Below are 22,495 nucleotides of genomic sequence, written 5' to 3' on the forward strand. Positions count from 1 at the left end.
TTATTGATAATTCACCTGAATCATTTACAATAGTAATTTCTGTCCAGAGCAGGGGAAAGACACCACAAATGTAGCAGTGAGGAAGGAAGATGCCAGACACCAATTTATTGGAATGGTTCTAAGTAGGTATGATATGTACATGAAAAAGGTGGTTCCCTTATTGTGTGAAACCATAGTCACAAAAATTCCAAGTGCCTATGTTCCAAAATGAGTTAATAAATATATTACATTATCTAGCAACAACAATATTAAGGAAAGGATATATAAGGAGACACTGAGTCACAGGCAGGCACCACAGAGACTGCTGTACATTCAAGCTTTTCGCCAAAGGCCTTCTTCTGGAGTAAAAAGCACAGAAGCATTCGCACAAGCACAAGATGCGTGCTCACACACATGACCACTGTCTCTGGCTATTGAGTCCAGACTGCGGATGCAACTGTGCCAGACAGGAAGAGCAATCTGGTGTGGATGGTGGGGATAAGGTGGTGGTGGAGATTAAGGTTCAGTTGTGTCAGTCCTGGGTGAGAGTCTTGAGGGGAATGCTCCTCTGTGGCCAGATGGTGGGTATGTGGGAGGTGGCTGGTGACTGGAAAGTGGCTGATGACTGGAAACAAAGTGTGGGAGATCCATTTCTGTACATGGTTGGAACGATAATTTCAGTCTGTGAAAGCCCTAGTGAGACTCCAGTTGATGATACGGAATGGGTGGCAGTTGTTGAAGTGGAGGCAAAAACCTTAGACCCACAGAAGTATCAATTCTTTCCAAGGCCGTACCTTTGGCCTCACTACCAAAGTCAGTCAGCCAGGACTTCCGAAAGACATTCACTCCTTATTCCATTCTGTACAGTGGAATCACTTTATCACCAACCCTACCAATTGGACTCAGCTCAAAACCGAAATTGAACCCTGCCTGCCTCACTACACTCCTTTATCCAACTGTGCCATCCTTTGTTAACATTGCAGAATTTCCTCTCTCTCTCTCTCTCTCTCTCTCTCTCTCTCTCTCTCTCTCACACACACACACACACACACACACACACACACACACACACACACCTCTACCACTGCCCACATTCCTACCCAGTCACCCAAGGCACTCCTTTGTGAGCAGTTACTGTCCCTCCAGTGAGAAAATGTTGTCTCTCGTGGGCCAACACCTGCAGCCTGTTACCTGTAACCTGCCCTTCTATATAAAAGACAACAACCGCTTGCTCCAGCAATTTACCCCAATTCCTATTCCTGTACCACACAGCACCCTGCTCAACGCTTTTCATGCCACGTCTCTCTACACTAACATTCCCAATGACCATGGAATTGCCACTACTGAACACTACCTTTTCCAATCCCCAACTGACTCCATTCCTGCAACCTCCTTCATGGCCACCATGACTGACTGTACCATAATCCACAGTTACTTCTCCTTTTGAAGGCATCACCTACAAACAGATCTGTGGTAAAGCAGTGGAAATCTGCATTGCACCATCCAGTGCCAACCTATTTATTGGCCTTCTAGAGGAATCCTTCCTAACCAACAAGAATACTTAACCCCTCACTTGGTTCAGATTCACTGATGGTTCTTTGTGATCTGGACCGTGGGTGAGGAAACCCTATCCACATTCTGCAAGAACCTCAACATCCTCTCCCCAATTTGCTTCACCTGGTCCTCCTCAACCCAACAAGGCACCTTCCTCAATGTCTACATTCACCTCAAGGATGGCTAATCAATACTTTCACGCATATCAAACATACCAACCACCAGAAATACCTTCACTTCAACTGAAATGAGGAATAACCTACCCACTATCCTTAACACCCCTCCCATAGTGGTATTCTGCCACCTGCTGAACCTAAGTAGCATCCTTGTCCATCCCTACTCCATCTCTGCTCCCAACCCTTTGCCTCGGGGCTCATACCCCTGCAATAGACCTCAATAGACCTAGATGCAAGACCTGTCCCATACATCCTCACACCTCTAGTCACAGGCGTGTTGTCCTATCCCATCAAAGACAGGGCTATCTGTGAAACTATCATTTGATCTGCAAACTAAGCTGCAATCACTGTGCTACTTTCTGTGTGAGCATGACAACTAACAGCTCTCTCTCCACATGAATTGCCACTGACAGACTGTGGCCGAGAAACAGGTGGACCACACAGATGCTCATGCGGCCCAATACAGTGTGCTTCATTCACTTCAATGACTGCTTCACGGCCTGTGCTATATTGGTCCTTCCTGTGAAAATCAGCTTGGTGCTTTTCCGATTTACCCAGACGGGAACTTTACCTGCAATATGTCCTACATTCTTGCGCGCACGCACACACACACACACACACACACACACACACACACACACAGTCTCAATCTTTGTTAGTCCCTGTCCTTCTCCTAACTATTCCCTTCCCTGCTCCCACTCCCACATGAAGTCTTTTATTCTGCCAGCACACTTGCTAAGCACCCCCCCCCCCCTTCTCTCTCTCTCTCTCTCTCTCTCTCTCTCTCTCTCTCTCTCTCTCTCTCTCTCCTCTGTCTGCTATCTCGCCCCTCACCCATGTGTCCTTACCCCACCATTCACGCCAGAGTGCTGCTCTCATCAGGTTGCTGTTCACTGTCCAGCTCAGTGGTTTTGTGTGTGTGTGTGTGTGTGTGTTTTGGATTTTATTTGGAAAGTTATTGGAAATCAGTACTGATGTCAATAATCTTGAGGTTCTTCTTTGAAATAAAGATTACAAGTGGTTCACCTCAATGGATATTTAATTAATATTTATAAAAGCTGTACCATTTGCACATACATTTACAGACTATTTTAAGGTAACAGCTACGGTGTCTTCAAACCATACATTTGGCTTCAGATTGGGCAAAGACAGCCACCACTGACTAGTAATTACCTTACAGGCATCGGCCTGGCAAAGAAATTTCTCAAAAAATAGTTCAAAGCTAACTGCTGTTAACAATGACAAAACATAAAGTAAAATTTTTAAGAAAAGTTGATGTGCGTGATAAACTAATGTTTTTTTCCACAGTTAATGAGTCAGTTTGGATCTACTGATTTATTGAATAGAAATAAACATGATAGACATTTTAGAACAGAGAGGTTATCAGCCTATGTAAACAGTCCATAAATGAATAACAGAACCAAGAATGGGCCCAACATCATTATAGATGTTAATCTTATCCCATGTGAATATAACTATCGGACATTAGTTTAAAATGTAATATGTTATAAAAAATTTTAAAATGTAATATGTTATAAAAATTGTGTTGAGTGTTTGTTGTTTTACAAGGTTGAGATTAAAAAAATTAATGACTTTATAACCATGAAGTATATTGTGAACTGCAAAATTCATTTGTGTGTGCACTGTTAATCTTGTGTGTTCGGACAGTATTGCTTTATTGTAGAATCTGTGTTTTAAAAATACTAGTGGTCCCTTGCCTATTATTTATGGTTTTATTTGTCATACTTTTTCACAGAAATACAATGACCTTATGGACCCAGATGCGGAGTTCAATAGGTTAAGGGAATCTGTAGCAGCCAAGAAGGATGCAAAATCGAAGGCATTAAAAAAGGTGTGTATGTTTCTCTTCTCTCCCCCCTCCACTCCCCCTTTCTGTTAATTTCTCAACCATTTCTGTAGTCAGTATAAGTATGACAACTGTTTGAATTTTTATATTGATTTGCTACCTATAGCAACTTAATTCCAGGTTTTAAAATTATGTTGTGACAGTTTCTATATTTGAAGAAAGCTCAGGGCACAATTAATGGCTTGTAACACAGTATCGCATATTAAAATTACCAGTAAATGTTACTGAGAATCAGTGATGTATTCTTAGTATAAGAAATATTAAATTTAAGACAAAGGCAGTATGAAGCAGTTAAAACTTTGAAAATTTTTAAGAGCCCATTTGGAATGGAAACTAAAACATAATACATGAAACATGAGGTTTCAGAGTTCTTTGTAGGAACACAACAAATTCAGAATTATAGAAAATCTTGATACAGTAGAAGGAAGAACAAATGTATGTGTGATAGGGAATAATATTCTCCTGCCCTGAATGGTGTCATTGAATGCAATATATCCTTGCCTTCATTATTATTTGAAACCAGTCGCACTTCAGCTATCTTTGATTTAGTATGGACTTCCAACCTTATAATAGTTTGGAACTTTTACATGTGCAAAAGTATTGGGAGATGCAAGTCACATCTGGATTATGAATACATAAGTGATTGGCAGCTGATACGGTAAACCACAAGACTGGTTTTCATTTGGATATCATTATAAATTAATGTTTATGTCAAAAGTCTTGAAGTTATTCTTTGAAATAAAATACTGTTGTGTCACTGTAGTGGATTGTCTAACGACATTAAGAAAATATTAACCATTTTGGCAGAAATTGAATATTAAATCTTGATAACACAAATTTGATGTTACAATTAGAATGAATGCACGACTCGTCTCAGTAACACTATAGACAGATCTGTGATAAGAAGTACGTACATGCTAACTGTTTTAGACATTATTTTTCCTGACCCGCTGACCATTACAGTGAGGTAAAACATATCATAACAATTAAAATTCTCACAGAAGCAGATGCACAGTATCTTGCCGGATCTGTGCTTCCTTGTACAAATGTACCTCTCAAACAGATTGCTTCACACAGTTTATTTGAAGTCACTGCCATTGGTGCCAGATGTCACAATATTAATTGACACACTTTGTAACATACAATGTGTGTACTTTCATCTCCTGATGACCTTAAGGCTTACTCCTTCCCACTTTTGTGAGACTATATCTTGGACCAGTCACTTTAATGAAACAGAAAACAAACCACAGAATATGTTGTTTGGAATAGCAACAAACTCTTTCTTGATGACTTCAAGAATGAGTTAACAATTAGCGATTCTTGACTTTTATAATCTTATAAACCAGAATAAGATGAAATTAGCAGACAATCTTCCAAAGAGATTTACTTTGAAAGTGAATGGTATATGTCCATAGTACACTGTTTATTTACAAAAGAAACTCGTACCCCGCCATATGGATAGAAAAATAAAGTGAATCTGTTGTCTATGAGGCATTAAAGTGTTCTTCTGTAAATAATATGATAATGGTTGACATGATGACTGAAATACTTTTTCCTGGGCCTTTGATTCACCAGCCATGCAGTGAAGGTATGCACTAACAAAGCATCATAAAATAACATTTTTTTTTTAAATAATTAATTTTGGGTATTTATTTTGAATTAAATTGATCCATGTTTAATTCTGTCTGCTTACTGCTGTCCGAAGAAAAAAGCGATTGTGGCATTGCTGCTGTCTTCCAGGTATTTAGGTGGCTCTCTTTTCAAGGGTGATCTGTAAAGGAACATTTGAAAACAGAGTTAAGCATTTCAGGTTTTGCTCTGCTACCATTAATTTCAGTTCCTGTCTCATTCGCTAGGGACTGGACGCTACCTTTGGTGCTACTAACAGCCTTTACATGCGACCAGGGTTTCTTTGGGTTTTGTGAAAGATCATTTGACAGTGTTTTGCTACAGTAGTCATTGAAGGCTTCTTGCACTGCTCTGTTGACAGCCAAACAGGTTTCATTCAGCATCTGTAGTGTTTCTTTATAGTGACTGTATATCGTGAAGGATCCCTCCCATTATGAACTGTTATACTTGGTACATATCTATCCAGTGCATGCTCAACTATTCTTTTAAACTTGAGCCATAGTTCCCTTACATGCTCCTGCCCTGCACTGAAAGTTTAAAGTTTCTCTTTGCGAGGACAAGATTAGATAAATTACAGCACACACAGAGGCACTCAGTCATTCCACCTGTGCTCCATGTGTGAAGGAATGGGAAAAAATCCCAGTAACTGGTACAATGAAACGTGCACTCAGCCATGCACTTCATTGGTTTACAAAGTATTGATGTAGATGTAGGCATAATGGTAGGCTGTAGTGAGCAAGCAGCACTGTCAGAAAATAGTAAAAAAAAGACTGCTGCGACAGTAAAGAACCAGAGAATATTAGTTTATAAGCAGGTTCAAAAGGATGCAGTAATGTTGATATGAAAACAATTGCACAAGATAGACTGACTGGGAACAACAACAACAACAACAACATGAATAAAGAGCTTCCATTTGCTGGTTTGAAGTTGTCACAATAAATTCCCAATTATATAGAGTTAAGGTGCTCTAGGCATTGTACGTATGATGTACCTTTGGCAGTGGCACCTTTGATTTTCCACCTGAACATCTCCCTCATTCCCACTCCTGTCTGCTCGCTACCTTCTTCCTTTCCACTCTGTCACTAGGCCTATTTGAGGTCTCCATTCCTCCCTCATATTATGTGCTTTCCATGTCTCAATCATTTACTCTGAATATGCTGGCTGCCTCTCCCTCCGTTTCTCTCTGATTGCTTGCTGTCTCTCAACCTCCCTTTTACTCTGCATGCCATCACTCTCTTGACTCTACCACTTCCCCGTATCAAACTCTGTTCTACAAACCTGCTGGCATTCTCTTTGTCTTTCTTTCCTTTTGCCTGTATGCCACGTACATCCCTTCCTGTGCCGCTTGTCTCTTCCTCTTCCCCTCTGCGGCTTAGCCTTTCCATTCTCCATCTACCCCTTTTGTCAAACATGCGTTTTGGCATGTCAAAATATTAGTAGATGCAAGTATTGAATGTATTACACTTAAACAGTCAACAAGTTCACTACTATGTGCATCAATGAAGGAAAATGTGTATCTGGAGACTTTATATGATCTGAAGAAGTATGCAGAGCTATATAAATAATGTGCCTTCTAGGATATTCTTAAGCCATGTTAGCACAGTTTTTTACACTACAAGCCGTTATTGTATACATGGCAGTTTGATTTTTGTGTTCGAAATCAATTGTGTGTATGACAATGTAGGACTCAGAAGCAACATTTTAGTCACCTGAATTATGATTTGGATATGGTAATCCTGTCATGAAATGAAAGCATGTTGTTAATATTTCCTACATCATTTAGAGTTTACTACGAGGGCAGTTCAATAAGTAATGCAACACATTTTTTTTCTGAAACAGGGGTTGTTTTATTCAGCATTGAAATACACCAGGTTATTCCCCAATCTTTTAGCTACACAACACTATTTTTCAACGTAACCTCCATTCAATGCTACGGCCTTACGCCACCTTGAAATGAGGGCCTGTATGCCTGCACAGTACCATTCCACTGGTCGATGTCGGAGCCAACGTCGTACTGCATCAATAACTTCTTCATCATCCGCGTAGTGCCTCCCACGGATTGCGTCCTTCATTGGGCCAAACATATGGAAATCCGACGGTGCGAGATCGGGGCTGTAGGGTGCATGAGGAAGAACAGTCCACTGAAGTTTTGTGAGCTCCTCTCGGGTGCGAAGACTTGTGTGAGGTCTTGCGTTGTCACGAAGAAGGAGAAGTTCGTTCAGATTTTTGTACCTACGAACACGCTGAAGTCGTTTCTTCAATTTCTGAAGAGTAGCACAATACACTTCAGAGTTGATCATTTGACCATGGGGAAGGACATCAAACAGAATAACCCCTTCAGCGTCCCAGAAGACTGTAACCATGACTTTACCGGCTGAGGGTATGGCTTTAAACTTTTTCTTGGTAGGGGAGTGGGTGTGGCGCCACTCAATTGATTGCCGTTTTGTTTGAGGTTCGAAGTGATGAACCCATGTTTCATCGCCTGTAACAATCTTTGACAAGAAATTGCCACCCTCAGCCACATGACGAGCAAGCAATTCCGCACAGATGGTTCTCCTTTGCTCTTTATGGTGTTCGGTTAGACAACGAGGGACCCAGCGGGAACAAACCTTTGAATATCCCAACTTGTGAACAATTGTGACAGCACTACCAACAGAGATGTCAAGTTGAGCACTGAGTTGTTTGATGGTGATCCGTCGATCATCTCGAACGAGTGTGTTCGCACGCTCTGCCATTGCAGGAGTCACAGCTGTGCACGGCCGGCCCGCACACGGGAGATCAGACAGTCTTGCTTGACACACGCTTTGCCCAATGACTCACTGTGCTTTTGTCCACTGCCAGATCACCGTAGACATTCTGCAAGCGCCTATGAATATCTGAGATGCCCTGGTTTTCCGCCAAAAGAAACTCGATCACTGCCCGTTGTTTGCAACGCACATCCGTTACAGACGCCATTTTAACAGCTCCGTACAGTGCTGCCACCTGTCGGAAGTCAATGAAACTATACGAGACGAAGCGGGAATGTTTGAAAATATTCCACAAGAAATTTCCGGTTTTTTCAACCAAAATTGGCCGAGGAAAAAATTGTGTTGCATTACTTATTGAACTGCCCTCGTACTACAACTATGCAGAATCATAATTTCCCCTTTATACCAGTTAATTAGTCCCATCCTTCCTGTTTCCTTATTGCTGGGAGAATACAACACAGTACACATCAGAGACACCAGGGGATTATCAGGTTGATGTATGTCTTATTTTGACTGTTTCTTTCATAATAAAGAAATGCAAGAGGACTCCCCTATTAATGAATAGTAATTCCTAGCCGATAACATTGTCAGGGGCATCATTTCTTGATTTACGTTCCTCTTTCTTTCCCCAAATGCCTAAATGCTTTAGAGGCTTGGCAGTTGGAACTTGACACTTAAAGTTAAACGTGTGTTGTAGGCCGATGAAATGCTTTTGTGACATTGCACAAATGAAATATGTAAATTACAAGGAACAGAATGGAGTTGTAATTTGATAGATAAAAAAAAAAAATACTCACCAAGTGGCGGTAGAACACACACATAAAAGGAGATTATACAGAAAGTATATGAGTGGATTAGGACATAAGGTAGAAAACAGATGACAGTTTAAACAAGACAGACAACAACAAAGACTGTAAAGAGGATTACATAAGAAGGAATGATGGCCACATGGGCTAATATAACAACGAAAACAATCAACAGAATGGAGTTAGTTCCATTAATTATTGGAACATGGCGTATAATTTGAGCTCTACTGTGACCATTTTGTGCAGAATCGGAAAAAAATAGTTCTTTGGAAAGTTTGTGAAGGTCTGAATTATTATATATAATCATTCAGTTTTAATCTGTTTTTTGTAGAACAAATATATTATTGATACAGTAAATGCTAAGGTAGTGCCATCTTCCCATCTTAATATAATGGTAGACATTTAACTGATAGTGGTAATTGTCTTGTGTTACAGGAGACACCTGTTAAAAACATTAAAAGAGGGCCTTCAGATAAAATGAAGGATACTCCAACACCGAAAAAGGCTCGAAGTCAATCTTTGGAAGACGATAGTGTTAGGATAAAACATAACATTTCACCAAATCTTGTTAATCACAGCCCAAGTCCAAGGAAAGGAGCTGCATCAAATTTATTGGAACGCCCGTCAAATATTATACGCCCTGTGAGTATAACATTCTTCAATTTTGTAGATATAAAAATTCAGTTAGGTTAAACTAGGTGCAGCAACACAATTGTAGAACACATTTAAGAGCTACAGAATAGATTTGCTTTCACCGCAGTTGTGGTGGTGGTGGTGGTGGTAATGTCTGTAGGTTGTGAGACTATACTGAGGAAATAAATAATGTATCATACACAGTGTATAACTGAATATTAGAAAAGTCAGCCAGGGATGACTCTGAATATTCTGTTGACATTTAGATGTCTTTCACAAAGATGCACTTAATAGCCTTGTACCCACATTAAATTTTTAAGCTTGATTGTATATGTACCACCTTTTTCCATTAGGCTACAGAAGATTAAATGAGTAGATCACATAACTGATGAAGAGGTAAGGGATCAGATGTGAGAAATGAGCATTATGGCACTTGTTGATTAAAAGAAGGAATAGAGTGACAGGAGCTACCTGAAGCATCTCCGAATAGTTAATTTGATGATGGAAGAAGTATGGGGGTAAACACTATAGAGGGAGACCTAGGTTTGAATACAGTAAGCAAGTTCAAATTTGTGCAGGGTCATACAGATATGGAAGTACAAGATGGATCTGTGTGATGAGCTGCATCAGACCAATCTTTGGACTGATGACCTCAACTGCAGCTACCATCTGACAACAAAAACACATTTAGAGAAAAACATCTGTTAAATTGTGGTATAATGCTCCAGTAAATTTCTTCCTTTTCCTCTGCAATATGTTGAATTGTTGTATAGTATTGGTGTGTTGAGTATGAAACTTCTTTGCAGATTAAAACTATGTGCCAAACTCAGACTTAGAAAAGTCAATCAGGTATGATTCTAAACACTCTGCTGACATTTAGATGTCTTTCACAAAGATTCACTTAATAGACCTGTACCCACTCAGGATCTCTTCCTTTCCCAGGCAAGTGCTCCACCAACCGAGCTAACCAAGCACAACACATGATCTGTCCTCACTGCTTTACTTCTGCCAGAACCTCTCCTATCTTCCAAACTTCAGAAGTTCTCCTACAAAACTTACAGGACTAAAACTCATGGAAGAAAGAATATTGTGGAGACATGGCTGAGCCAAAGCGTAGGGGATGTTCTCAGAATGAAAGTTTTGCTTTGCAACAGAGCGTATGATCGTGAGTCGCACGTGGGTAGTTCAGTCATTAGAGCACTTGCTGCAAAAGTTTGGCGCACAGTTTTAATCTGCCAGGATGTTTCATATCAGTGCACACCCCATTGCAGAGTGAAAATTTCATTATGATGTTGAATGTTAACATCACTGTGTTATTCCGACTGGGTTGAGATCAGTTCTGTCTTAAGTACTCATGAAATTTCAGTCCCTGCTATTTCATCAAACCACATGATTCTGGCCTTCAGATAATATATAGGAGTTTCTTAAGTTGCCAGTCTTTTTATGGGTTTGATGTGGTGCACTGACTTTTCAATACTTGTGCTATCATCCCAACACAACTACTACACGCAGGAACATTATAACTGTGCAAACTAAAATCCCAGTTTCAAATTATTGCCACAGGAGTGGCATGAAGAAAATGTTCAGTGTTTCCATTACACGTAATAAGAGGAACAAAAACCATTGAAGTGAAAATGGTATTAAGTGTGGATTTGCAATAGCAAGAAATGTTTATGTGTAAAATACACCTATATAAATTTGTGGTAGGAAGCCTTTTCTGAAAGTATTTGTCTGGAGTGAATCCTTAGATGAAAGTGAACCATGGACGATAAACAGTACAGCCTGATGAACCTAGAAATATTTGAAATGAGGTATTACATACAAATGCTGAAGATTAAATGATGGAGAGGTGTCGAGTTGAAAAGAGAAGATCTTAAGGTATGTCCACATGATGCCTCTTTCATTGTGCGCAATCGCAGACACACAGGAATAATTCGTGGAAAGACTCCATGTATGCATAGGCGTTCTGCAGTCCATGGGTTCCTCTTCGCGCAAGCAGTCTGCTGTGTGAATCCCATTATTCGCTTTGGAGTTTCTGTTCCATTTATTATGATGAAAAGGCGACAGAAAAAGAAAACAAAAGCGATTGTAAGTAAAGAAGTGTTTATACACAGTAAAAAGTGAAGACAACATTCTGTCTGCAAGTTTCAGGAGGAGGTCATGGCGAGATTTTAGATTTTCTGCTTGGGAAACTGCAGCGATAAGCCGGGCAATAAAATTTTGTTACCTAGTAAATAGCGATTTATATATTCGTTTGAGTCATTTATTCCTCATTTCAAAACAAAGCATTTCAGTTCTATCACATTTGTAACTTGTAATGTGGAATAATTGTAATTTATTATTTGATTGTTTTATACCTCTTTTCACTTTAGGAAGCCCCTAAGCTTTTAATTATTAGCATATTTTGTTCCTATACAATATTAAAATTTTTATCTATGAGCATCCATAAGTACTGTTCTCATGTATAATTATGACTCGTTCCATATCCATGCAGTTCCCTTGCATACTGGATCGAAGGAACACAAATAAATAAATAAATACATAAAAATAAAAAGTTATTGTTCCTAAGACTGACATATATACTTAAGGGAGGTTCTTTGTCATATGTGAAGGTTAATTTACTGTCAATGCATCATTTGTATTTAATCATGAAATGTGACATGTAGATTAGCATCCTTGGACATGGCAAATTTGGGAATTTCATAAATGCCAGAATCTACTAGAACAGAGGTTGTGTTTTTCAGTTTCTGTTGTTCAGATGTCAGGCTACTCAGTTATTGTGTCTTTAAGTCACCACAGCACAAATATTCGTCCACCAGAGTTTTCATAAATTTTTGGGTTATTCTTTTCAGTTTTCCTACTTCAAAACTTATGGTATCTTATTGTTTACAGAAATATGATGGGAGCCTTTTTATCTAATATGTGACACTCATGGTGACACATCTCAAATTTTTATTCAAATAACTGTCAGAAGCAGTTTTACACATGATTTTTTTCTTTGTCTGTAATCACCTATAAACTTAAATGTGCTTCCTGCTGAGTCAACAGACATCATTGCACATAAATCACTTTACAGCATAACCTCAACACAGTACACAAACAAACACATACAGAACCCAGCTGCCCATCGTCAGCTAAAAAGCGCAGTGTGTGCCGCCGAAGACAGGTAGCAATGTGCTTTATGCACAGATTCCATTTCCAGGAAATTACGCATGCACAAATGCATGTGTGTAGTTGCACTATTGGAAATTAATGTGCGAAGTTTAACACAAAAAATTCATCGTATGGACATGGCTTTGTGGTATAACTTGACCAAAAGAAGGAGTATGTTGAAATGACACAGTCTGACCATCAAGAAATAGTCCGTTTGGTAATGGGAGTTAGTGTGGGGGGAAAAATTGTAGAGGGAGACCAAGGCCTGACTACAGCAAACAGTTTCAAGTAAATGTAGTTTGCAGCAGTTATGCAGAGATGCTATGTAAACCAAATTTGGTGGTTGTCAAATGCATTTAAGCAAATAACTATTGGGTAAAATTTTACAGGCCTATTCAAGTCACTTGATTCTAGAAATTTTGATGATGATAGGATTTATTGATAACTCTGCTCTTTCCCACTTACCACCTTTATGTTTTGAATGCAGGGTCGGAAATTTTGTACAAATTGTACGTGACCATGTATTGGGTGAATCAAATTTTACACCCTCGGACACCACAGCATGATAATTGCATACTAAGAGTGAAAAGAGTCTCTAACAAAATTTCACAAAATTGGGCAGATTTTCAGAAGAAAGTATTCTTCAAAGAAAGGTAATTTGGCAACACTAATCAGTCACCTGTATGACACTTATCTGCGATCAGTATTCTGTTGGTGTGCTGCCTACTTAGTACAGTGAGTAGTGTTTTGAGATACAGTACTCAAGTTTGGTTCTTATTTATAATTTTAGGCAGCGTAATACATTATCAGGCTTCTTAATTGTTAATGCAGCAATTACAGCAAGTCTTACACAAAATGTGAGCAATTATTTATTTCTAACACAGAAACGAGACTACAGTTGTTTTTCTTCACATTTACACATGTATGTTGCCGCTTCATGCTATCCATTCCATTGTGAGCCTTTAAAAAAAGAAAAAGAAGAAAAAAACATTAACCACTCTTACTTAATATAAGAAATTTGTTTAAAATCTCCAAATTAATATGTTTTGTGGGTATTTCTGTCTTAAAACAGATAATTTCTTTAAACTAAGTATGAACATGTTTCACTTACATGGCCAATAATTATACTCAACATTGAAGAATACTGTAGTTGAGGTATATACACATTATTTAAGAAACAGTGTACTACAGCATTTTTGGGCAGCATTAGCTGGATGGCGCAATTACAGAGTATTGAATGATGAAGCTGCTTGTCATACATGTGATTGATTACATTGTTTCCAAATTTCCTTTCGTTGACATCCATTTCCTACTGAAAATATTTAAGGGACAAGATTTTATTACTTTTTTGTAGTGCTAGCAAGGAAGAAAGCACCCTGTACTTTCAGAGTGTACGAATTTTGGATCACCCTATAGTGGTATGGACATTGTGGAGGATCAGTATGGACATTGTGGAGGATCAGTAAGATAATAATTTAGTGTAGTGGAAGGTAGGAGGGTGTTACTCATTAACGGCAAGCTAACACAGCAATTGACTTGTTGAAAGCTGCAAATCCTTTACCACATAAATGTAATTGTGTGTAGAAGTGTGGCTAGAAGAGTGTTTAATTTTTAATTGATGATGGTGACTTCCTTTTAGTCATTGAAATTCTTGTTATAAATCATGCTAATGATCTGACATTGGTAGTTGAATGGTTCAGGCCAGGTACCAATTTTGTCTTTGTAAGTAATGAGGTGTGCTGTGACAATATGGTTGCCAGTATATGACTTTTGTAAGAGGCATATAACACTGTGTGAAAAGGATTGTTGGCAGTATAAATGATGGTGGGTGTTACCATAGATAACATTGGGTTAAGAGGAATGTTTGCAGCTTTCACCAGTGATGTATCGTTAATGGCTGCTGTCACCTTTTGGTGCATATATTCATAGTTTTGTTGTTAGTTTGTGAATCCAATGACTATGAAGGCAAACAAATAAAACTGGTTGTTGTGACATACCAATCTGTAGCATAGCTCAAGGTATGTGTTATGTTGGAAGGTGACTATTCAGTTTAGTTGGCGAAGCCAATGAATGTTATGCTAAAATACCTGGTTGTGATGACTGACTGATCTGTACATTAATCCATTTGAATAAATCACAAACAACAACATGTTATAGTCGCCATTGTTTATGGCATTTGTTGCATGTTTCCCTTGTCACTGGTCAAAGCTGACGACCCGTATGAAACATTCCTCCATTTCCGATAACATTCATATGGCAAGCAATTTGATATGAGGCACCTCATACATCCCCTTAAACAGACCATCTTCTGTAAATCTGCATACATTTGACAGAAATGTGCATGGATGTTTAGCTTTCTTAGAATGTTTCATCACAGTGACTGAGGTGTTTTACGATTCTGTCTCTATCTTTGCTATTATTTTGTCACCTGCATACTTCTTGTTGAAAATGTAGCTCCTTCCGTAATTTGCCTGTATAATTCATGTGAAGCAAAGTGAAATAACAGAATGCTTTGTCCCCCAACAAGCTTTTTCCATAACGTAGTACAAACACCAAAGTAAGACCAAAACTTAGTGTACTAAGATATGGATAAATTTTAAGAGGTGAAGATGGCAATTACCTCTCACTGATAATTGCAGCCTGTGGTTTCACATAGAAGTATTGCTAAATTTCTCTCATAAATTGGCTAGTGGCTTAAAATGTGTGTATCTCATCATCAAAAAGCTCGTGGCATTGTTGTTTGATTTATCATCTTATTATTTCTGCTGTTTTTGCATTTGCACTTTTATTTTGTATGCTGTCTGATCTGGAACCCCAGGACATTACTTACATTTAATGCATTCCCTTAAGAAATAATTATATTCAAAGTTTGTCTAATTGTCAGTTTTGTTGTAGGAAACTCCTATTTTGGATGTAGAGAGTGTTACACAGACTCTAAAAGAAAAGAATATTCTACCATCTGATCTCAAATTTGGCTTTCTCGGTCTGGGAATCATGGGCTCAGGAATTGTGAAGAATTTACTAAATTCAGGCCATTCAGTGATTGTCTGGAACAGGACGCCGGAAAAGGTAAGACAGCTATGATTTTTAATAGTTAAATAGAACATGTTTGTTGTTTATGATTGATGAGATGTCTTGAAGACATTAAAAAGATAAAGCTTGAAGGTTGGTTTGAACACCAGACTGCTGAAGTTGATATGGTCCTATTTGAGGTAATATGCCATTACCTTCCTCTGACCACTGAACTGACTTACTAGCTGTTTGTAGGGGGGCTAAAGTTCAAGGTGGACACCAAACCATGGTGCAGCTTTTTTTCCCCACATTAGCACACATTGCCACAAGTGAAAATTGACAGATACAAATATGGGATCAAACCCCATTCTTGACACTTTACCACTTGCCTCAAGACATTGAACAATGAGATGATGTGAACTTTAATGAAATAGGAAACTTTCAGAAGATTTTTGAATTGTCACAGTATTCTGTGTTGTTGTATCTATCCAATAAAACACTCAATCTCTATGAGCTATGAATATTGTAATGGAGTGGTGCACCCTGCTGAAATAGGTTGGTGGTGCCCATAGATCAAGATGTCAAATGTCCAGTATCCAATCTACATGTTCAGAAATTAGGTGGTTTAAAAATTTTTAGATGCAGGAAATAAAAATGACTCCTGTCGATGTAAAATATAATTAGCAAGAACTACCACTTCTGAAATTTTTGAAAACTAGACATTGAAATTCATTTTAATTTAAACTTGCAATTTTTAAAGCATACTGAACAGGGCAGTTTTACATGTGACACAGTGGAAAATCTCTGGTAATGGCAGAGCTGAGAATGATATCAGTGGGAACAGCAAGCAATAGTTTTCAAAAGCTGTTTATTTTCAACATTACAGAATTACCACAAAAATATAAATATCCATTCTCAACATTGTTACTAAAATGGTGCTTTTTAATCTCAGTAACATTTTAGCTAATTATTGTATTGAAGAACTTCCTTTGTCTAGTTTGTGGTAGGTAATGAATTTCTTTTCCATGTTTTTGTATTTCAACAGGGGGGGGAAAAAAATCAGCTTTTCAAGATGAACCGTAAAGTGAAACATCCTGAAACTTACCCTGAGAATAAGTTTCATTGCCGATAGTTCAGTTCCTGTCTAAACAATACCCAACCCCTCAGTCTTTTGTATGTTTTATAATTGTATGGCAGTGTCTCCTACAGGATTTTTAACCATGACTGTGCATCTTGAAAAGCTTTTCTTAAAACAAGAAAACACTTAGTTATTGAGATTCCACAAAGGACAAGATCCCCCATTGTACAATTAGATTGCTAAAACAAGTTCCATTACATACCATCATTTTTACTGTATTTGTGATGTTTCAGTTTAAAAATGCCAATTTTGTTGACAATGCACTAGGTAACAAACTTGAGAAAGCAGCAATTACTGTTCATTAAAATGTGACCCTACATTTGATTTAATTATTTATTGCATGAGAGAATGACTAAAGAAATTTTAGTTGTCGCTAAAACCTAAAATTTCCAAAAGATTCTTTGCAAAACATTTTGGAAATTGTTGAAACAAAAGACTACAGTAGAGATTTTAAGCTTCATCTACCTACCACTGGCAGCCATGAATGCTTATTACAGTTCATGGAAGTTGAGAAATCACAGCATAGGAGAATCTCTCTCTCTGACACTCGCACCCACCCACCCACACACACACACACACACACACTCTGCACTGAGCACATTCTTGAATGGAACATATCACAGTTATTTAAATAAGTAAAATACCACACCCAGCTTTCCTTAGCTCTACAGCGCAGTTTCATGACTTGGTGTTGGTTGCTTTCCCTGGTCACTCGCCACATCATCATCACATTTTGAGACAAACACTTCTGATGACCCATGTGCACTCAAATGGAGCTGGGGTAGTAGCACTGCCACTTCTTCAGGAGTACCTGCCTCCTGCACTTTCACATCACTACTACTTCCACTTCTGTTCACTTTAGCACACTGAAACACAGCACAGTCTTCTGTTGACAATTTGGTTGCTGGTACACTTCTTGTTCTCTTTCCTTTAGACTGGCACAGGACAGGAGAAAAGTATGGAGAGGTTTGTGGTTCCACAGTTTCTTCTTCAGGCAACTCTCTCTCCATACTGATGTTAAATTTAGACTCCAATTGACTAGCAGTACTCACTGGAGAAAAGTTAGGACTTTCTGATAATTCACTTGGTGTGTAATAGAGTGATATATGACTCTGTGTATCATCAGAGTTATTTGAATCATTTATTGAAGTGCTGGTATGTGCTTTTGTTTTTAGGTAGACTTCAACATTTTCCTCTTCAGGTTCAAAAACTGCAGAGTCCGTACGACCACAGGACCCAGAGCGGCAGTTTTCAAAGTAGAATCCTGGTAGATTTTCTAGAAGTTTGGCAAGTGTTTGTTGCTGGAATTTGTAAGATTCCCTGAAACGAAGTATCTGATGAGCACTGAACTTGCGAATCCTGTTGCGTTGGAAGACATAATTTTCTCGTACCCAGTTAAGCTGCCCAGTTGAATAATCTCTAACTCGCCTTATCTGCAAAGAGAGAAATAGTGTAACTTAAAAGAATTCCATCATATAATTCTTGCACAATTCTTTTTATGTATTTATTTTTTTTATGCATTACCTGCTCATAGTATTGATCTCTGATGGATGTTAAATGATTTGTGCCATAATCTCTAAAATCCTTCAAGTGCTTAACTTGACCCTGGTAGCTTGTTTGGATCCATTCTACTTGCTGAGCACAATTATCCCTAATTCTATGCACCTGTGATCAAGGAAAAAAGATAATTTTTGTTATTTTTAAATTTTACAGTTCTTCTGGGCTGTTTTGGAATATAATTTAACAAAATTGGAAATATACTTCCAAGTAGAATAATCAGTTTAAGAAAGTGTCCATTGCAGAATATAAAGTCAAATGCAGTACATACAGATGTTTCCACAGATCTTTGTTTCATACCTGTAATGTATAATTTTCTCTTAGTTTTTCCAATTGCTGTGTCTTATACTGCTCAATATTGTCTAGCATTTGGTAGATCTGCTTTGCTCGGGGTGATATTCTGTCTCTTCGACAGCAGCAGCAGTACTGGTGCCAGCCAGTCCTTTAATACAGTGAGCATAAATATATTTTCACTGTGCAATTACTGTAATAATAATGACATTGTAAAAGTGAAGGCAATATAACTGTGCTCTACTTACTTGTGTATTAAATAAATGAACAGTTTTACCACCAGAGTTAGGAGAAGAAAAGCAGCAGCACTTGCTATACCTACAAGAAGACTTATCACTTTTATTTGCTGAATTGTAATTGGGTCAATGTTAAGCATTACTCGAGCAGTGGCATTGGATATAGGGTTTGAGGCAAAACAAATGTATTCACCGCAGTCAGAGCGTTTTATATATTTAATGTACAGGGTGCCATTTTCGAGGACTTTTATGCGTGACTTGCTGTGATCTATAGGCTGCATGTTTGTAAAGTGTGCTGGTGGATGATGATCAAAAACACCACGGATACCAGGATCAGGATTCCAGTGAAAAACTTCTGCTGTCGGTGTCATCCACGTTATGGAAGGGGCAGGGCTGCCACTAAATGAACAGTGGAGCATGGCATGAGACCGCAGTGGGTACATTTTCTGAGGTGTTGCACTAACAAAGGTTGTTGGCCTACAGTTCAAGCTCCTCAGAATTAGGATCATATTGTTTTGTTTTACGTTGTGAGGATTGTTCGCACAGTGTAGTTCAGTCTTTGGGATAGCAACATTCTGGCTCCATTCTAAAAACCAGAGCATTTGGCAGTCACAAGCCCACGGATTGTTTGCCAGTCTTATCTCTCTCACATCACTCAGGCTCCTCAATGAAATTGGCAAATGAGTCAGGTTGTTACTGCTGAGATCAACATGCTGTATCCTCGGAGTGTGGTTAAGGACAAAATTATCGATATGTTCGAGATATGAATTTCTTTTTAATACGAGAGAATTGAGATTAGACAGACCTCTTAAGTCGGAACCCTTTACTTCGTGAATTTTCGTATCTTCCAGAATGAGGGTGTTCAGTTGCCCACACGGGAGAAACAGATCTGTCGGTATCCTCTGTATTGGATTACTACTCAAATTGAGCAATTTCAGCTGATGGAGCCCAAAAAATGAATTACTCGTCAGATTTTTTATGTAATTGTGAGCTAGATTCAGAGTCTGTAAAGTGCTCAGTTCCCGGAAAAGACGGCTGGGAATTTCCGCTAGTGAATTGTTGAAGAGAGAGAGCAATTTTAGTTCGTGTAGACCATTAAAGGCATTGATAGCAATTCTACTTATGGCATTACACTGTAGATTTACTGTACGCAGTTTGCTGTTGGGCAAGAAAAAATCGTCGTGTATCGTAGTGAGCATGTTAAATGATAAATCCAGAAATGACAATTGCTTCAAGGGGGCAAATATTTGGAAAGGTATCACGTGAAATTCATTATAACTAAGAGACAGCAGTTCTAATTTATCCAGACCGTCAAATACATTTTCTGGGAGGTCGTGCAATTGATTGTAAGATAAATTGAGCACTCTGAGTGAGAGGAGAGAGTGAAAGGTGAGAGATGAGAGGGATTCGAGCTCATTGTGACTGAGATCGACGTTCTCTAAAAGCGTCAGTTTGTGGAATAAGGTTTCGTTGGCGGATTTCAGCCTACTAAACTGCCAGGACAGATAATCGAGCGAAGGGGAATCGTAGAAGGTGTAATTGGAGAGGCACTCTGGCTGTACGTCGGTGAAGGAGACGCGGACGGCGCCGGCGGGGACTTGCACGTGCGGCAGGCAGTCGGTGCATTCCACGTGGAAGTGCAGCTGTGACGAGTGGTGCTCCCTGAAGCAGCGGCACTCGGTGGGGCACGCGGCGCTGGAGTGCCGGGAATGGTGGCGCGGGTGCAGCGTGGTGGAGGCGCCGTGGCACAGGGCGGCCGCCGCGAGCAGGGCCGCGGCCACCACGAGCGCCGCGCACGGAGCAGAAGTGCCGGCATTTCTGCTCGCGTCGCAAGCTCTCATCTTTCACAGCTGTGCATTTTGCTGCGGCCGAGCTCAGTTGTCGGGGCTACCTGCAACACGCCACAAGCGGACTGCCGTCACACACTCGGGCGGCACCAGTCCACACTACTCGACAGCTGTGTATCGAACTGCATTGACGCTTCCACATATGAAGTGACGGGACGTCGGAGTTTTGGCAGCTGTAGTTAAAATGGCCGTCTGTCCGTTCCAGATTATACTCACCTTTCACCATCGGTGAAGTAACCCGCGACACTTTCCCATAATATAACGGACGTGTAGGAGTAACGTGGTGCGGGAGGCTGCTTTGCTGCTAATCGGCGTTGGCGCGAGAGTTGCGGAGCTATTCACGGCATGGCGTACGCTACACTTGCCACGACGGGAACGGATACGGAACTGCAGGCCGGCCGGGTCGCACACCGCGCTGCCGTGTCTGCGCATGCGCGGAACTCGCCTCCCCTTCCATACACGCGTCTCTCTCTCTCTCTCTCTCTCTCTCTCTCTCTCTCTCAACCGTTGTACGGTACCCCTAAGCTCGTTGTCTGCACCCTGTATCTAACGGAACCGATTTAGATGCTTTGTAATTCTTTTCTTTGTGGTTTTGAGCTTAGGGAGCAACAGGCAAACAACAGTATTAATAATGTTGAACGAAGTTTGTTGTGCGACGACGCCCTTGCATGAAGTATTCTCGATCTGTTAATGTCGCTCTTTATAACCAATACTTCACCCATCAGGGGCCCACCTGCGCCTACTCACGCGTCAGGCACAAGTAGACAATTTTACGATGCTGTGTTGTTAACAAACTTCTAATTATTTTAGGTTTACACTAGTAATTCAGTGGTCTGCACAAGCGTAGGTATTAACCCTTCTGCTGAAATGTTAACGTTATACACGTGTACGATATTAGTTTGCAACGTTACTGCGTACGATTTTGTCTACCTCTTCATTCTAGGTGCCGCTATGAAGAGTGCAACCATATCTTGATTCGTCGTGCTCAAAACAAGAAATATTTATTAATTGTTATAGTCTGACAGGCAACATTTAGATTAACTTGGCGATTTTGTTGAGTGAACTGCCACAAGACCTCTCTACTTTGTTTTAAAAGTTCTGTCACAAAGAGTTTAAGCGGAAGTGGTCACACAACGCCACTCCTGGGTAGCCAATGCGTTAAATTTGCAAGTTCATTACTTTTTTCACGTGGCATGCAGTATTTCTCGACTCCCGTAAAGCATTTACGCTTATTATCAAACGTGCGATCTTATCGCTTATTTGCTAGGGTGGCCGCAGCTTGTTACCTTGAATGGTGAGTTATCGACAGATGTAGAAGCAACATATGTGTGCCCCGGGGTAGTATGTTGGGACCATTGCTGATCATGTTGTATATTAATGTAACGACCCAGCGAGCAATATTAATCGTTACATCAGATTTTTCGCAGACGTACCAGTTATCTATAACGAAGTTGTGTGTGTAAAAAAATAAATAAATAAATAAATAAAAAGCTGCGCACACATTCATTAAATTCATCCTAACATTTTTAAGTGGTCCGAAGACTGGTAACTTGCTTTAAATGTTTAAATATGTGCGCTGCATAAAATGGAAAAAGAAACGTAGCACTCTGTGATTTCAGTATCAATGAGTCACAGTTGTAATAGGTCAACTCGTGCAAATATGAAACTACCACATAGGTTCAGTATTACCCTAAAGCAGAAGGCAGACTTCGGTTTATTGGTAGAAAACTAGAGGAAATTCAATGAGTCTACAAAGGAAATTGCTCGCTGGTAATATCCACGACCCATCCTACAATATTGCTCAGATGTATGGGATGCTTACCAAAGGGATGATATTGAACGTATACAAAGAGGGGACAGCATGAATGGT

The 22,495-nt window shown here is 39.5% G+C and overlaps 2 protein-coding genes across 3 annotated transcripts in view; one reads left to right on the top strand and one right to left on the bottom strand.

The window, feature by feature from the left end:
* LOC124804757 (putative oxidoreductase GLYR1 homolog) overlaps positions 1 to 22,495 on the top strand; it is a 280,342-nt gene that overhangs the window by 43,594 nt on the left and 214,253 nt on the right. The window contains exons 5-7 of the mRNA XM_047265065.1: positions 3,466 to 3,561; positions 9,194 to 9,400; positions 15,440 to 15,613. Of these exons, the coding sequence (XP_047121021.1) occupies positions 3,466 to 3,561; positions 9,194 to 9,400; positions 15,440 to 15,613 (477 nt within the window). The remainder of the gene's footprint in view (positions 1 to 3,465; positions 3,562 to 9,193; positions 9,401 to 15,439; positions 15,614 to 22,495) is intronic.
* On the bottom strand, positions 988 to 21,010 carry LOC124804756. Of its 2 annotated transcripts, XR_007017371.1 has the most exons (6): positions 20,842 to 21,010; positions 18,791 to 20,669; positions 18,552 to 18,693; positions 18,219 to 18,359; positions 17,260 to 18,127; positions 988 to 1,055 (listed from the first exon to the last, which is right to left on the bottom strand). XR_007017371.1 is itself a non-coding variant. In XM_047265064.1 (5 exons), exons 2-5 carry the CDS (start codon positions 20,617 to 20,619, stop codon positions 17,360 to 17,362), a joined length of 2,880 nt encoding a protein of 959 aa, XP_047121020.1. In that variant the 5' UTR covers positions 20,620 to 20,669; positions 20,842 to 21,010; the 3' UTR covers positions 16,408 to 17,359. The 2 variants fall into 2 exon arrangements, 1 of the variants encoding a protein (XP_047121020.1); XM_047265064.1 differs by lacking the exon at positions 988 to 1,055 and having other exon boundaries at positions 16,408 to 18,127.

Source organism: Schistocerca piceifrons, chromosome 7 (assembly GCF_021461385.2).
Source record: "Schistocerca piceifrons isolate TAMUIC-IGC-003096 chromosome 7, iqSchPice1.1, whole genome shotgun sequence".
NCBI classification, from domain to species: domain Eukaryota; kingdom Metazoa; phylum Arthropoda; class Insecta; order Orthoptera; family Acrididae; genus Schistocerca; species Schistocerca piceifrons.